We start from the raw sequence: 17,395 nt of genomic DNA on the forward strand, positions 1-17,395 counted from the left end.
ACAGTTGTGAATGAGGATTCATCATTACTGCTTGTTGATGAATTTAGAATCTGTCTGAAAACTGAGGAACCCATCTCAAGCTGATTACTAGTCAACAAAAGTGGAGATGTAGGAGCCGATTAAAAACTGAATAAGTGTAGACCTCTTGCAGTGGGACTGCACACTTTCCACAGAAGTAATGTCTTCTGATGAGTATGAAAGGGAAACATACTTCAGAGGCAAGTTTAGACATTTGTTACAATAAAACATTTAAATGTGAAATCTTGTCATATCATTCTTTTAATTAGTAACTGGATGGTCAAATTTCTCTCAACTTTACTGGTCTCTGTGGAGATGGTAACAAACAGGAAGTGGGCAAATACCTGAAGAAAGTTTACAAAACTCCTTGGCAGAGGTAGGGGGCTGGACGAGCTAAGTACACTCCAAGATTCAATAATGACCGACTAAATGGCTTCCTTCTGTGCTTTGTGTCCAAAAATAATGATCCCTACCAGCAAAATTCTCACTCTATCCTTTCTGTTTGCTTGACTTCATTACCTAAACCAAATGTAGCACGATCCCTCTTTTTACTGGTCTTGCTGCTCTTAGCTAAGTTTTCTCTTGAACGCATTTTAAGAATTTTGTATCCCCTTTGCACTGATTTAATACGAGTTAATATGAAGGGTATTGAAATTTCCCACAGTTATTACCTATTGTATCTGCATTTATTAATTTGCCTAAATATTTACTTCTGCCTCATTCTATTTGGGGGTTTTCTGCTACACTGTTCCTTTTAGGTTTTTATTCCTGGGATAGGGACAAAAGTGTGTCTATATAAAATCCCTCAGATTATATTTGCTTAACAAGGGAATTTGTAAGTATGAAGTCTGCATTCTTAATCTACTCTACAATACCAGTCCAAAGGTTCAATGTTCATGTTCCTCACTCCAAATCAGTTGCTTGTAGGTAGTTGACATTGAGATACTGGGGTCCAAAATGTCACAGATTTGAGTCCTTGTTGGTCAGATTGACCTGTATCTGTTCACTTTTTTTTAAAAAAAACCTTCATTTTTTTTATTTGATTGAAGGCTTCCTCTGTGCCTTCAGTGGTTCCTAGGCCAAAACACATGCAATCCAAGGGTCAAGTTAAAGGAGCCGACTGTAGGAACATGTAGGTCTTTGCTAGACTTCCACAAAGCCATGAGTGACTTTTTTTTAGAAATTGCTGTATGTTGGGTTGTTAGTCTCAAAGAGTGCAGAATTGAAGCGTTAAAGTAGGTTTACATATACTCGCTGAAGACCAGTGCTCATAGAGGTACCCAATATGAAAATGTTAAGTTTGGTTAACTGTCAAGATACAGGGGATCATTGACCAAAAAGAAGGAGTGTGAGTAGTTGTGCACACATTGAATTGCTACAAGTATGTAATGCATAGAAAAAAGCACTTTATTTTAAAAATAAAGAATTAAATTAAGAACCTTTTTTATGCATTCTTAAATATCAGAGGTTCAGAATTAGTTGCTATCTTGACAGTATGCTGCAATTTTTGGTACATGTCAGCAATATTTACAATGTTTTTGTCACAACTCCTGAAATGTCTACCATTTTAAAATCTTGTAAGTCAATAACTGCTCCTAACTTCCATTTTAATGTTTTGAGTACAGAAGAGCAATTTACCATGTTGACAAGTGCTATCCAGACCAGTTTTAAAGTTCTACCGTTACTGAAACCGTACTGCTATAGCAAGAGGGAAGGCTGCATTGTTAAAGGCTCTGATACACTCTGGTACAGAGCAAAGATTTTGGAAGTGATTGGGGGATCTGTTAAGGTAAGATACTTTTGGCATAAGTATATAACTTATCTAGAATTCTGGAAACTGGAAGTGATCTACGAAGTTCACCTTTTGGTGTTTGGAGTTTTCATCTTCTAGTTTGTAATACTGCCTCCTTTTTTTTTCTGTGCCACCTTGGCTTATACTTTAGCAAAGTGTCAAAGCTTTCCAGATTTTTTTTAGATTAGATTACTTACAGCGTGGAAACAGGCCCTTCGGCCCAACAAGTCCAAACCGATCCCCCGAAGAGCAACCCACCCAGACCCATTCCCCTAAATTTACCCCTTCACCTAACACTATGGGCAATTTAGCATGGCCAATTCACCTGACTTGTACATTTTTGGGCTGTGGGAGGAAACCGGAGCACACGGAGGAAACCCACGCAGACACAGTGAGAATATGCAAACTCCACACAGACAGTTGCCATATGATATGTTACTAAACAAGTGCTGCAAGGGTTTAGTAGGCATTGAAGTTATACAAGATTTGAGGAATTTTTCCAATCCTGTCATCTCTGTACACGTTTGAATACAATTTGTTTACTTAAACTATGCAAATAAGGTATGCTGTGTCCAACATCAACAATGAAGTTCAATGTTTACACAAAAGACTGAAAATTTTGTTCACTTTGGGAGAGTTAGCTTTCAATTTCATGCTATGTAATCAAAGATTGCGCTGGTAGCAGCTTAAAAATGATCATACTTTGGGTGTGACAATGTTGCTCCTTTTTTAGGTTGTCCTTGGGTTTTTTTTCAAAGGGGTCGTAAAGACAGGCTCCGTTTTGTCTGTGTTTATCTACTTGAAACTTAAGTTTAAAGAAAACGCTTTTCAACAAAAGTTCTCCCAGTTCAGCTTTTCTCTTTGCTTTGGTTTTAGCAGTCTGGTGTTCAGAGCAAGCAGTCAGTTTTTTAAGGCTGCTGGTCAAACAACCAGCTACATGGATGATGGTGTTCAATGCTGAATCTCTGTTTCATTTCTCTCTGAGCCAACATGGCACCTCTTTGGTCTTCATGTTTGTGAGATTTTATGTGATAATTTTGTTAACTGCTACCAATGCACAGAAGTTACGTAGAAAGCCACTGTTTTAAGCAACTAAAAGACAGTTCCCACTTCAGTCCAAGGAACAGGTTTTGAAAATGACTTCAAACCTTTGGCTTTCCACTAAAACGTACTGCAAATATTAAAATACAGACCATTGGGCACCCTTACTAATACTTTTGGACTCTTAAACATGATCCCAAACCCAGGGTATTCTTTTAGACAATAGACAGTAGGTGCAGGAGTAAGCCATTCTGCCCTTTGAGCCTGCACCACCATTCAATATGACCATGGCTGATCATTCTTAATCAGTATCCTGTTCCTGCCTTATCTCCATAATCCTTGATTCCACTATCCTTGAGAGCTCTATCCAACTCTTTCTTAAATGAATCCAGAGACTGGACTTCCACTGCCCTTTGGGGCAGAGCATTCCACATGGCCACCACTCTCTGGGTGAAGAAGTTTCTCCTCATCTCTGTCCTAAATGGTCTACCCCGTATTTTTAAGCTGCGTCCTGTGGTTCGGCACTCACCCATCAGTGGAAGCATGTTTCCTGCCTCCAGAGTGTCCAATCCTTTAATAATCTTTATATGTCTCAATCATATCCCCTCTCAGTCTTCTAAACTCCAAGAGTATACAAGCCCAGTCGCTCCAGTCTTTCAGTGTAAGGTAATCCTGCCATTACAGGAATTGACCTCATGAACTTCCGCTGCACTCCCTCAATAGCCAGAATGTCTTTCCTCAAATTTGGAGACCAGATCTGCACACAGTACTCCAGGTGTGGTCTCACCAGGGCCCTGTACAGCTGCAGAAGAACCTCTTTGCTTCTATACTCAATCTCTCTTGTTATGAAGGCCAGCATGCTATTAGCTTTCTTCACTACCTGCTGTACCTGCATGCTTACCTTCATTGACTGGTATAGAAGAACACCCAGATCTCTTTGTACTGCCCCTTTACCTAAATTGATTCCATTTAGGTAGTAATCTGCATTCCTGTTCTTGCCACCAAAGTGGATAACCATACATTTATCCACATTAAACTGCATCTGCCCACTCACCTAACTTGTCCAGGTCACCCTGTAATCTCCTAACATCCTCATCACATTTCACCCTGCCACCCAGCTTTGTATCATCAGCAAATTTGCTAATGTTATTACTAATACCATATTTTATATCAGTAACATATATTGTAAAAAGCTGCGGTCCCAGCACTGATCCCTGCGGTACCCCACTGGTCACTGCCTGCCATTCCGAAATGGAACCGTTTATCACTACTCTTTGTTTCCTATCAGCCAACCAACTTTCAATCCAAGTTAGTACTTTGCCCCCAATACCATGCACCCTAATTTTGCTCACTAACCTCCTATGTGGGACTTTATCAAAGGCTTTCTCAAAGTCCAGGTACACTACATCCATTTGATCTCCCTCGTCCATCTTCAGAGTTACATCCTCAATAAATTCCAGAAGATTAGTCAAGCATGATTTTCCCTTCAGAAATCCATGCTGACTCTGACCTATCCTGTTACTACTATCCAGATGTGTCGTAATTTCATCCTTTTATAATAGACTCCAACATCTTTCCCACCACTGAGGTCAGACTAACTGGCTTATAATTCCCTGCTTTCTCTCTCCCACCTTTCTTAAAAACATTAGCCACCCTCCAATCCGCAGGAACTGATCCCAAATCTATCGAACTCTGGAAAATAATCACCAACGCATCAACGATTTCTCGAGCCACCTCCTTCAGTACCCTGGGATGTAGACCATCAGGCCCCGGGGACTTATCAATCTTCAGACCTAACAGTCTCTCCAACATCAATTCCTGGCAAATATAAATTCCCTTCAGTTCAGGTCCTTCAGGCCACTGTTACCTCAGGGAGATTGCTTGTGTCTTCCCCAGTAAACACAGATCTGAAGTACCAATTCAATTCTTCTGCCATTTCTTTGTACCCTGTTTCTGTCTTCAAGGGCCCAATTTTAGTCTTAACTATTTTTTTGCCTTTCACATACCTAAAAAAACTTGTACCATCCTCCTTTATATTATTGGCCAGTTTACCTTCGTACCTCATTTTTTTCTCTGCGTATTTCCTTCTTAGTAATCCTCTGTTCTTTAAAAGCTTCCCAGTCCTCCGTTTTCCCACTTATCTTTGCTATGTTATACTTTTTCTCTTTTAACTTTATATGTTTCTTAACTTCCCTCGTCAGACCCAGCCACCCCTGCCTCCTCATAGGACTTTTTTTACTTTTTGGAATGAATTGATCCTGCAATTTCTGCATTGTGCACAGAAATATCTGCCATTGTTCCTCCACTGTCATCCCTGCTAAGGTATTGCGCCATTGAACTTTGGCTAGTTCCTCCCCCATAGCTCCATAGTTCCCTTTATTCAACTGGAAAAATTGCCACTTCTGATTGTGCCCCCTCCCTCTCAAATTGCAGATTGAAGCTTATTGTATTATGGTCACTACTTCCCAATGGCTCCTTCACTTCGAGGTCCCTGACCAATTCTGGTTTGTTGCACAATACCAGATCCAGAATTGCCTTCTCCATGGTCGGCTCCAGCACCAGCTGTTCTAAGAATCCATCTCTGAGGCACTCCACAAAGCCTCCTTTTTTGAGGTCCAATTCCATCCTGATTCTCCCAGTCTACCTGCATGTTGAAATCCCCCATAACAACTGTAGTAACATCTTTGCGACAGGCCAATTTCAGCTCCTGATTTAACTTGCATCCGACATCCAGACTACTGTTTGGGGGCCTGTAGATAACTCCCAAGAGGGTCTTTTTACCCTTTAGTATTTCTCAGCTCTATCCACACTGACTCTACATCTCCTGATTCTAGGTCCCCCCACGCAAGGGACTGAATATCATCCCTTACCAACGTGGCCACCCCACCCCCTCTGCCCGTCAGTCTGTCCTTACGATAGCACGTGTAGCCTTGAATATTTCATTTCCCAGGCCCTGTCCACTTGAAGCCACGTCTCAGTTATCCCCACAATATCATATCTGCCAATTTCCAAATGACCCTCAAGCTCATCCATCTTATTTCTAATGCTTCGTGCATTCGTGAATAGTATTTTTAATTTGTTACTGCCCTCCCTTTTCTTACCATTTTTAATATACCAGTCTATGTTCTCTTGTGCACACCACTTTTTTTAATGTGATTTTAATGCCTGCTGTACATTAGCTCTAAGATGTACAGCTTCTGTTCTTGTGGCAATAAAGTTTCATTAATGATAGGTGGGAATTCCAAGTTAATTGATTTCAGACTGGTTGATGACTTAGAAACCGAGAGAGAGAGCTCTCCTTTGTGGAGAGAGTAAATTGCTCACTCCTAGTCCTCTTCACAATACCTAATATAAGATGCTCCCTTTTTATGCACTCCAAGACCATTCAGATTCACTATATTCTCTTAACCATAACAAACCTTTAACAGATTTGACCAGGCATTAACATTTCAGAAACTTTAGTTTGTCCAAGTCAAGGTGGAGCATGACTTAGAGGTGATGATCCCATGAAATTGTTGCTCTCATTCTTTTACATCATTTAAGTGACTTGGAGTGACAGTGGCATAGTGATAATGCTGCTGGATTAGTAATGCAATGACCTGAGCTAATGCCAAGGGGACATGTTGTAGAGAAAATGTAGAGAGTCCCCATGAGTCAGAGTTCTTCAAGAAGTAGGTCTTTTATTTGCAAAGAAAAAAACAGTGCCACTAAGAGAGTAGATTCTCAAATGCCCACGAACCTCCGGGTCCATGGTTTTCTACATTATTTTTTAATCCTGTTTCTGTTAGCTTATCAGCATGTCCAACTATTTAATCAAAGTATCTTACTTTAGTTACAGAATAAACCAGTGATGTTATTTTCCATTATCTCTTTACTTGTACATTCTACTTAATGTTATTCTAATATCACAATTAGATGTTTAGTGTCTGCTTTTGGTCTTTCATTCCAGACCCTACTTAATATTTTCCCAATGTCATAATTAGATATTTATTGTCAGTAGTTTCAAGCAGGCTAACTCTACTAACTAATAATTAGATATTTAGTGTCATGTCCCAAATATTTATGGTCCCAGTCTTGTCATAATGATATTTAACAGGAAGGCTAACTTTACTAATTGTGTTATCTCATCTCACAAGTGACCTTTCAGCCTCAACCTTACTCTGCTAATTGGTGTAAGAGCATTCCACTATTCCTATCCCATCCTGCATTCAACAGACCCTTTGCAACAGATTGCCAGTGGTCTTCATGCTTTAACCCTTCCCATGCTTTCATGCTCTATATTTTCCATAGACACCAATTCAAATCTCACCATGATACTTGTCAGACTTTAAATTCAATCCATAAATCTGGAATTAAAAACTGGTCTCCGTAATTCCAACCGTGAAACCTATCATTGATTGATGAAAATCCCCATCCTGCTTCATTTGTGTCCATTTTTGAGAAAAAAAATCTGCCATTCTTATTGGTCTGGTCTGCAAGTGACTCCAGACTTTCAACATAATGCTTGACTCCTTACGGCCCTCTAAAATGATGTGGGAAACAACTCTGTTCAAGGGCATTTCAGGATGGGAGCACTACTGCCCTTGCCAGTGATGCCCACATCCCATGAAAAAATAAAGAAACAGTGGGGTATTCTATTAAAGTAACAATTTACTGTATGGTGCATACTGTAAATTGTATGTAATGTGCTGGTTATGTATGGGAACTGAACCCTCATGACAAGAGAAGTGTCATGAATTGTACTGAATTCCTTGCAGCTGCAATAGTTTGGGGAATGCGCAGTATTCCGTAACACACCTTCAGTTGTGTGGATGGGCTCATTTTAAGCTAGTTCAGTCTCTTCCCTCCACTTTTTTGACGTGGGTAGTGAGAGTCCTGAAGACATTAATGGTGGGGGACTCAGAGTCTAATGAGGCTTTCTCTTGTTTGCATTAGTGGGTGTAATATTCCATGTTGACTCAAGCTTCGCTATCATTTAGTTCTTTTATTTAATATGGAATAGGCTGCTTAATAGTTAGAACTATGAATTGAGTTGACGATTGAAATTATTGCCAAATAATTCCATTCCTAACCTTGCAAGAGGAGAGATGGTATAGTTGAAGCAACTATAAATGGCTAGCTTAGGGCAGTTTCCTGCAACCTTTGGGTGATTTTACTTTGACCCTCATTGATTTTGATTTTGGTATGTCTGCTAGGTGGTACTCTGGTCAAGTACTGCCTTGCTGTCAGCAGATGTTACTCATACCTATCCCCAGCAGTTCTGGCAGAAACTGAAGAGTATTGGTGTATGTTGCTTCATGGTGCTATTGAAGATGACTTTAGTGATTGGGAATTTCTTGATCTGATATTAATCAGATTAAATTTATCCTGTTTCTATTGGGATTGGATGTATATAGACAGTTTTCTTGTTATTAGATAGTTACAATATCCTTTGACAGCCCTTCCTGCTTGCGTTTCCTGCAATTTTTATTTCTACACTTTTAAACTTCATTGGTCTCTTTTGATGTAACCATTTAACCCCAATATGCTGTTCTCTGCTTGCTTTTCAGTTAATTATGCCTTTTAGTGTATTATAACTCAAAATCATTTTATCATTTTGCAATAGCAATACATAAACTTTGTACTATAAAGATGGTATGCCATATTTTTTGCCCTTCAACATTTCATCATATTTTACATCTATTGACTTTCTATGAACTCATAGATATCTGATTCTTCATACAATATTGCCCAATTTTCAAACAGTTGACACACAAAATATTGACTGATTTACCATTTCAGTTTGCAGTTGAACAAATGTATCTACTCCCATATTATTGTGTGCGCACTTAGTTCTAAGATAACATTTTGTAGAATATATGAATAACTTGGGATAACTAGGAATGCTTGAATGTACAGTATTCTGATTTTAGCATTTTATTGATTTTATTAATTTATTCATTTTGTTGATGCTAGGTACAATATGTTGACCGTGGATATACTGAAACAATTCCTCAATGCCATGTTTATCCAGTGCTAATGTATCCTGACATTCCAGAGCTTTGCCTTCCATTTCAGCTTTTTGGAGTAGAACCTGTAAGTGTATAATGTTGCAATAGACATACTCTGTTTGGACAAAATGGAATTGAGTATAAAAGTTGTATGTTTTGTAAACCTCGTTTTTGTTTCAACAGAGAAATCTTCTAACTTGAAGAATGATCCTGTTCTAGTGATCAAAAGACAGACTGACATAGCTCTGCATTGAGCACTGTTTGGACAGAAACAAAAATAGAAATTGTGGGAGAAACTGAGGTCTGGTAGCATCTTTGGAGAGAAAAGAGTTAATATTTTGAGTCCACTGACCTTTCAGAGCTGATTAGATGGGAAGAGATTGTATATACGCTGAAGACATATTGGGGTGGGGATAGAAAGGAGTGAGAGAATAGAGGGGGATAGAGCCCAGAGAGAAAAAGCAGGCTGAAGAGGGATGGATAATGGTATGCTAGGAGAAAGGGGAAAAAGCTGGTAATGGGCATCATAATGAGAAAGCAGCCATATCATGAAGTACTTGGGGTATTCAAGTTCTCAAACTGCTGAACTTGATATTGAGTCCTGAAATCAACCCACTTTCATCTAATTATAGTCCCCAATATCAGTTGCTCTTTTTTTTTTGGTTACTGTTTTCTATTCCTTTTTTATCTGCCAAATTGCTTTTCCCTTTTTTGGCCGCCTTCTCCACCCTGGTCTATGTGTACCACTTTTATTCCTAGCTGCTTTTGGTTTTGAGGAAGGATCACTGGGCTCTCCACAGATGTGCTAGACCTGCTGAGTTTCTCTACACTGTAGAAGCAGGCCACTTGGTCCAATAAGTCCTCATCAACTCTCGACAGAGCATCCCATCCAAGCCTACCCCCTACCCTCTCCCTGTAATTCTGCACTCCCCATGTCCAATCCACCTAACCTGCACATCCTTGGACGGTGGGAGGAAACAGAGTATCCTGAGGAAAGCCATAAAGACATGGACACCCTGTCAGTGTAGTTTCTACAGTTGTCCAAGGGTGGAATCAAATCTGGGTTCCTGGTGCCTTTATAATGTTTATACTTGGTATACCTGTGTCTTGGATGACACAAGTTGTTTTGTTCTTGATTTGCAAGATTCTTTAAATTGTTAATGGTATTGTTTTAGTTCATTGATCCTGTGTCTATAAGTTATTTGAGCTTCATGTTTGTAGGGAAGCATGAGGAGAACCAAACCCAATTGAGTTTAGTAATGGATCTGAGTACTGTGATGCCAGAAAACTCGTATGAGATTTATCATGGTCCAAACTAACACATTGGTTCACTGGAGCTTCTACAAAATGAAAAGCCAGGGACGTTTTCAATGTTTCGCTCCATTCATCTTAGTTGAGGACGTTTGATTTCAGATGTTGTGGATTAGAGAGTACTTTTTAATCTTTATGGATTCAGGGCAAGTACTGTGCTTTTGAAGGCTTTGGTGAATATGCCAACAGTTTGTAATTCTTCAGAATAAGTATTAAGTACTGTATCCCCAAGGGATCCTTCCATATCCGCCACAAGTTCACCTGTACCTCCACACACATCATCTATTGCATCCGCTGCACCCGATGTGGCCTCCTCTATATTGGGGAGACGGGCCGCTTACTTGCGGAACGCTTCAGAGAACACCTCAGGGACGCCCGGACCAACCAACCCAACCACCCCGTGGCTCAACACTTTAACTCTCCCTCGCACTCCACCGAGGACATGCAGGTCCTTGGACTCCTCCACCGGCAAAACATAACAACACGACGGTTGGAGGAAGAGCGCCTCATCTTCCGCCTGGGAACCCTCCAACCACAAGGGATGAACTCAGATTTCTCCAGTTTCCTCATTTCCCCTCCCCCCACCTTGTCTCAGTCGGTTCCCTCAACTCAGCACCGCCCTCCTAACCTGCAATCTTCTTCCTAACCTCTCCGCCCCCACCCCACTCCGGCCTATCACCCTCACCTTGACCTCCTTCCACCTATCACATCTCCATCGCCCCTCCTCCCTACCTTTTATCTTAGCCTGCCTGGCACCCTCTCCTCATTCCTGATGAAGGGCTTATGCCCGAAACATCGAATTTTCTATTCCTTGGATGCTGCCTGACCTGCTGTGCTTTAACCAGCAACACATTTTCAACCATTAAGTACTGTATAATTGGCGTAATGTAATTCTAGAACAGAAATGGTTATTTTGTCCCAGCTGCTTGAGATTGAGAAGTTTACCATTACTTGCTATTACCCCATATGTTTTGGGGAGAGAGGCAGGTGGTTGGCCTGTTAGTAGTAAATTGTAGCATTGCTGCAAGAAATGGTATTGGTTAAGCGACCCACTTTATTTAACACCAGCTCCTACTGGAAGTAATAACTGGAGCCATTGCGTAGAACTGTTAATTATAGATGATCGCTTCGTAGTATAGAACTAGGGTATTGCTGATAAACTCTTGAACCTTCTGGACTTGTACTCCTTAGGACAATTCACAAGATGACAAATTCAAGGGGAAAACAAATGCTTGCATGCCTACTACATGAGAGGGCGAGTGTTTGCCATATGAACCCTGGAGCAGGCATTTACATGGAGAATATACCTTTTAATATTGATTTAACAATCCACAACCAGGTTTTGATTAATGTTTAAATCAGGCATGTTGGCTCTGGTCAGGGAATTGCTCTGAGAAATGAACCATTGAATGGTTGCCAGTTTTGTTGCTGAATTCAAACAGACACATTGACTTTCTCATCAAGAACAGAAATTACTGGCGAAACTCAGAAGTGGCAGCATCAGAGGAGAGAAAGCTAAGTTAACATTTTGAATCTGAGACATTGACTCTGTTTTCTGTCCATAAATGCTGCCAGGCCTGTTGAATTTCTCCAGCAACTTCTGCTTTGTTTTAGATTTCAAGTATCTGCAGTTTTCATTCTTATGTAATTGAATCCTGAAGGCCACAGAGCCCCCAAGCGGAAAAGCGATCCTGTTCTTCCACTTGCACTGAGCTGGAGCATTACAGCAAGGTCTGAGACTGAGATTTTCGGCAGGGAATGCAACTGTGTTGAAGTAGCAAGCAACAGGAAAATGTCATTTTTTTTGCCGACATTTCTACAAAGCAGTCACCCAGTCTGTGTTTCATCTCCCCAGTGTAGAGAAAATCACATTGTGAGCAGCAAATACAGTGGAATAAATTGAATGGCGTGCAGGTATATGACTGCTTCACCTGGAAGCTGTGTCTGTAGCTTTGGATAGTAAGGAGTGGAGAGTGTTGCACCTTCTGTGATTGCAAGGGAAAGTGCCATGGACGTGTGGACCAAGGCGTACTGGAGGGAGAAACCTATGTTGCAAATGTGTTGCTGGTCAAAGCACAGCAGGTTAGGCAGCATCTCAGGAATAGAGAATTCGACGTTTCGAGCATGAGCCCTTCATCAGGAATGCCCGAAACGTCGAATTCTCTATTCCTGAGATGCTGCCTAACCTGCTGTGCTTTGACCAGCAACACATTTGCAGCTGTGATCTCCAGCATCTGCAGACCTCATTTTTTACTCGGAGAAACCTATGTGGAAGGCTGACTGGCAAGAGATCATGTGTGATGTGCTAGTATCGGTCTGGAGGTGGTGGAAATGGTGGCTAATGATCATTTTGGATATGAATGCTTTTGGGTGGTAAGTGAGGACTGGGGGACCCAATTACTGTTGCGAGGAGAAGGAAAAGGGATGATGGATCTGCCAGCCTCAGTGGTGGAGAATTTATAATCAATGAGTTTGCAGACTACTCGAAACCAGAGCTGTGTGTCTTTGTGTTGTCTGTGGATTTGTTTGTTTGAGTTGTGATAGATTTAAATGATCGCCCATCAGCTTCGGCATTGTGATGAAGATTCATGCTAAATTACTTATTTGGAAATTTGTGCTCTAGGGAGAACTGTTGTATAACTTTTAAGTTTGATTTGGACTTCTAAATTGTTTAGGTTAAGAAAGGTGGGGCTTGGTTTCATTTTTAATTGGTGACAGGGAACCTGGACACTTTGTTTGCATGCATTTTAAATGAGGCTTTTACACACTCTTGATGAATTGTACAGTGCTTTAGAAAAGAGGGGAAAAATAGGTTGTTGCCTTGCAGTGAGATATCCGAGGGGATGGAGAGAGATGGAAACAACTTTTTTTTAAAAAGCACAAGCCTGAAAGGCAGTGAAATGACAGGTTTCATTTGGGTAGGAGTAGGTCATTCAAGAGGCGAAAGCCTGTAGGAGCAGTATTGCAGGTCCATAGACTCCAGAACGGCTAGGACAGGAGAAGTGAAGACCTGAGTGGCTTAATGTCAATAAGAGAGCTCCAAAAGGAGGAGGCTGGGGAAGAGAAGTTGAAGAATTCAATGTTTCGACATAAGGGAACAGTTTTTTTTGTAGTTTCAAGAGTGTGGTGCTGGAAAAACACAGCAGGTCAGGTAGCATCCCAGGAGCAGGAAAATCAACATTTCAAGCAAAAGCCTTTCATCAGGTCCTCATTCCTGATGAAGGGCTTTTGCCTGAAATGTTGATTTTCATGCTCCTTGGACACTGCCTGGCTACGTGTTTTTCCAGCATCTGCAATCCTCCCTTTCGTCTAGTTTTTGTAGTTTCTTTAAAGGATTCATGAAGAGACTAACTAAAGTAACTAGCATCGAGTGAATGCAGATGTTTGCTGGAAAGAAAGTTTGCTGATTTTGAAGAAGGACCTTTTTGAAGGCCCCAGATTTCTATATTATAATGAATTCTGAATATCTATAAGATTGTTATCTTGGGTAAAAGGGTTGAACTGTAATATCTATAATAAGGCTAACAGGTTGTTACATGGTGGGAGAAAGTGAGGACTACAAATGCTGGAGATCAGAGCACTGGAAAAGCACAGCAGGTCAGGCAACATGGTGTTAATTCTTTTTTCCTTTTTCTGTATAATAAACTGTTCTTTCGTTAAAAATACATTTGTGACCTTTTGTGAATATGTTCACTGACTGGTCATCACAGTAACCAAATTCAAAATAAAACTTATGGTATTTATCAAACAAAGTTTCATTCTGGAATCTGAGTTGTCCAGTTTAATTACCAGTTGGGATCGTCAATTTTGCTTGATGGGTTGACCATTTGTTCCTGTATCTCTGATCTTGAAATTCCTGGAGTTTGGTGTCATTTGACAGATGGGAAAACACAAACATTCTCTGTACCTGTTGCATGTGCTAATTCATTTCGGAGGCTACTTCAGTGGGCAGGGGTGAATAGCAGGTGGTGGTGACTTCGGTCCATATCTGGCTATAGCAGATGGAATCTAAATTCAATTCAAAAATCTGGAATATAAAGCTAGTTGCAGCAATGGCACCAGGAAACTACTACCAATTGCCATAGAAATAATCCAGTTCACAATGCCCTTTTTAGGGAAGGAAAGGTGCCGTCTTTATCTGATCTGACCTAACCTCCGTGCAATTCCAGACCCACCGCAATGGTTGACTCTGAAATGGCCAAGCAAACAACTCATTTCAAGGGCAATTAGTGATGTGCCACAAATGCTGACCTTGCCAGTGACACCTGTGTGACATTAAATTTTACAAAAGCTCAGCTCAGTATTCATTAACTATAAACATAAAAAGTGTAAAGTGCACATCTTTAAATTCCCTGGTCCTCACTTTCACTAATTGCTAGTGCCAGTATGTCTTGAATAATATTTAGACCACAATATAAGAATGCTTGAGCCATTGGTGACAACTCCATGCTAAGTGACTAAGAGAAAGCCAAGACTGAGATGCAACTCAAAGCCATGTATAAAACGATAGGAACTATCAACATACTATTTCTACCTAACCATCCCTCAAGAGGTTTTCTCTCCAACATAACAAAGTATTGTTGATCCAAAAGACAGTTATGATTAAGATTATTTCTTGTGTATATATAAACGCTCCAACAAATGTTATGTGCAGATAATAAAGAAATATAGAATTAGATAATCAAAGATCATTACCAAATATGTTCTCCGATATATTGTACCAGATTTTGCAACCCAGAGTATCACTTGCTATTGTTCTCAGTGACAGCTGCTACAGAATTTTATTGGGCTTCGTAGTGGTAATTTGCTTTTATCTGACATCTGTTTCAGCATGATAACTTCAAGAGAGTGTTTCTAAGGGTATTTATTGACATTCTTTTACTAATCAGATTGAAGAATCTTCACTGGAGTAAGCAGAGTGGAAGTCCAGCAATATAAATTATATTTCACTTTATTTGTGTAGAACACAAAATAATGGTTGGGAAATACAGATGAGAATAATGATAGCTAAGAGACAGGACTTAAAGTTTTAAAAGGAAAAATTAATTTCCCAAAACATTTTTAATGCACTGCTCTTCTGAAATGAGACTATACACTGAGGATCTGTTTCGATGCTGTATGACTCTTCAGTCCAACTTTATCGTACCAACCAGACATCCCAATCTGACCTAGTACCATATGCCAGCATTTGGCCCATATCCCTCTTAAACCTTTCCTATTCATATATCCATCCAGATGCTTTTTACATGCACCAACTGTACGAAAAAGTTACCCATCAGATCCTTGGTTTTGCATCATTCCAACCCCCCCCCCGCCGGCTTCTCCTAAAACCTATGTCATCTAATTTTGGACTCTTCCACCCAAGGAAAAAGACCTTGATATTCACCCCTAATCGTCCCCCTGATTTTATAAACCTCTATAAAGTTACCCTTCAGCCTCCAACACTCTGGGTAGGTGTAGGGGGAGAAAAGCATGGATAGGGTAAATAGGCACAATCTTTTCCTTGGGGTGGGGGAGTCACGAACTAAAGGGCATAGGTTTAGGATGAGCGAAGAACGATATAAAACAGACCTAAGGGCAACGTTTTCACGAAGAGAGGGGTGCATGTATAGAATAAATTACCAGAGGAAATGGTGGAGGCTGGAACAATTGCAACATTTAAAAGGTTTTTCAAATGGTATACAAATAGGAAGTGTTCAGAGGGATATGGGCCAAGTGCTGCCAAATGGGACTAGATTAGTTTAGGATATCTGGTGGCCGTGGCTGAGTTGGACTGAAGGGTTTGTTTTCATGCTGTATGTCTCTCTGACTGTTGAGCCTCTCCCTAAAGTCAAACCCTCCAGTCCTGGCAACTTCCTTGTAAATTTTTTCAGAACATTGTCAAGTTTTAAAGCAACCTTCCTGGAGAAGGGCAAACAAAATTTTAAGCAGTATTACAAAAAGTGACCTCACCAATGTCTTATACAGCCACATGACATCCCAACTGCTATACTCAAATGTTGTAAATTGATGCTTGCAGGATCAGAGAGATTGTGTCCATTAGTAATTGTCACATCACACCATTTAAAAGTTCTGCTGTTCCTGATTTATTTTTCTAATCAACCTGTCAGAGGTGTTACTTCACATCCCTGGAGTGGGTGAGATTTGAACCCAGATGTCTTGATTCAGGGGAGGAACACTACCCCTTTGCCACAGGAGGGCACCTCCCCTGTTCGTGTATCAACCAACCTTGACTTATTTCAGCTGTTTTTAGTTCAGAAATACAGGGGAACCTTGATTATCCGAATGTGATGGGCGGGCACTATTTCGTTCGGATAATCGATTATTCGGTTAATTGATTAAATGCCTTTCCTGTGGGGGTAGAAGTTTTTAAAAGTCTGCTCCCTGTTCCGGAGACTGCAGAAGCACACAGTGTGTGGGCTTCCCCCCCCCCCCCTCCAACCCTGTGCAACACTGCAACACCACCCCCAACACCTCACTGCCGCTTCCAACAACGCCCTGGCCCTGAATCCCATCCAACACTGCCCTCTGTCCGCCCCCTAACCCCGTACATACCTGTCCCCCTCTCCGGGGTTGCTGGACTGTTCACCAACAAGAGTGCTGCAGTTGCCTTTGTGAGGTAAGTCTCCAAATAGTGCACACGCAGCCACAGCGCCCCACACAACTTTTTACTGCAACATTTCGACAGGTTTCACCTTTGCCCTATACAGGACAATGTTGGAGAGATTATCTAGGCTGAGAGTGGGTGGGGGGTAGGAGTTGGCGGTGAAGAGAGAGGGATAGGGTACACGTCTGTGTAGAACTCCAGGGAAGGTGTGGGGACAGAGAGAGGGCGAGCAGACAGTCATTTGGAGACAGTGCCTGTTTAATCACCGTAAACAAAAGACATGATCACTGTTGGAAACACGTCTTTGATGTAATGTTTCCGTTGGGACCTTAAGATCTCCTTCGGATAATTGGTATTCGGACAATCGAGGTTCCTCTGTATTGGACAGGTTCATGTTGTATTTGCTTCAGTGCTGATTTTATTAGCAAAGGCTGTAACAATGCACATTCTGGAGGAGCAAGGTATGTCTGACAGCAGTTTCCAGATCTGCACTTTAAACTGCTTGTGCAAAGAAGCTTCTGTCCAATATATTGGTATAACAGTGGTAGCATTGTTATTTTTATCACCAAATACGGTCTGTTAAATTGATTGATCTTCACAAAAATGAAAATAGCATTCTGTCTGGAATCTGATCAA

At 40.8% G+C, this 17,395-nt stretch overlaps 1 protein-coding gene across 1 annotated transcript in view; it reads left to right on the forward strand.

Moving 5' to 3' along the window:
- Positions 1–1,657: 1,657 nt before the first annotated feature.
- Positions 1,658–17,395, forward strand: part of LOC132816944 (RING finger protein 17-like) — a 41,822-nt gene continuing 26,084 nt past the window's right edge. The window contains exons 1-2 of the mRNA XM_060826967.1: positions 1,658–1,807; positions 8,807–8,926. Coding sequence (XP_060682950.1) covers positions 1,658–1,807; positions 8,807–8,926 — 270 coding nt within the window. The remainder of the gene's footprint in view (positions 1,808–8,806; positions 8,927–17,395) is intronic.

Source organism: Hemiscyllium ocellatum, chromosome 6 (genome assembly GCF_020745735.1).
Source record: "Hemiscyllium ocellatum isolate sHemOce1 chromosome 6, sHemOce1.pat.X.cur, whole genome shotgun sequence".
NCBI classification, from domain to species: domain Eukaryota; kingdom Metazoa; phylum Chordata; class Chondrichthyes; order Orectolobiformes; family Hemiscylliidae; genus Hemiscyllium; species Hemiscyllium ocellatum.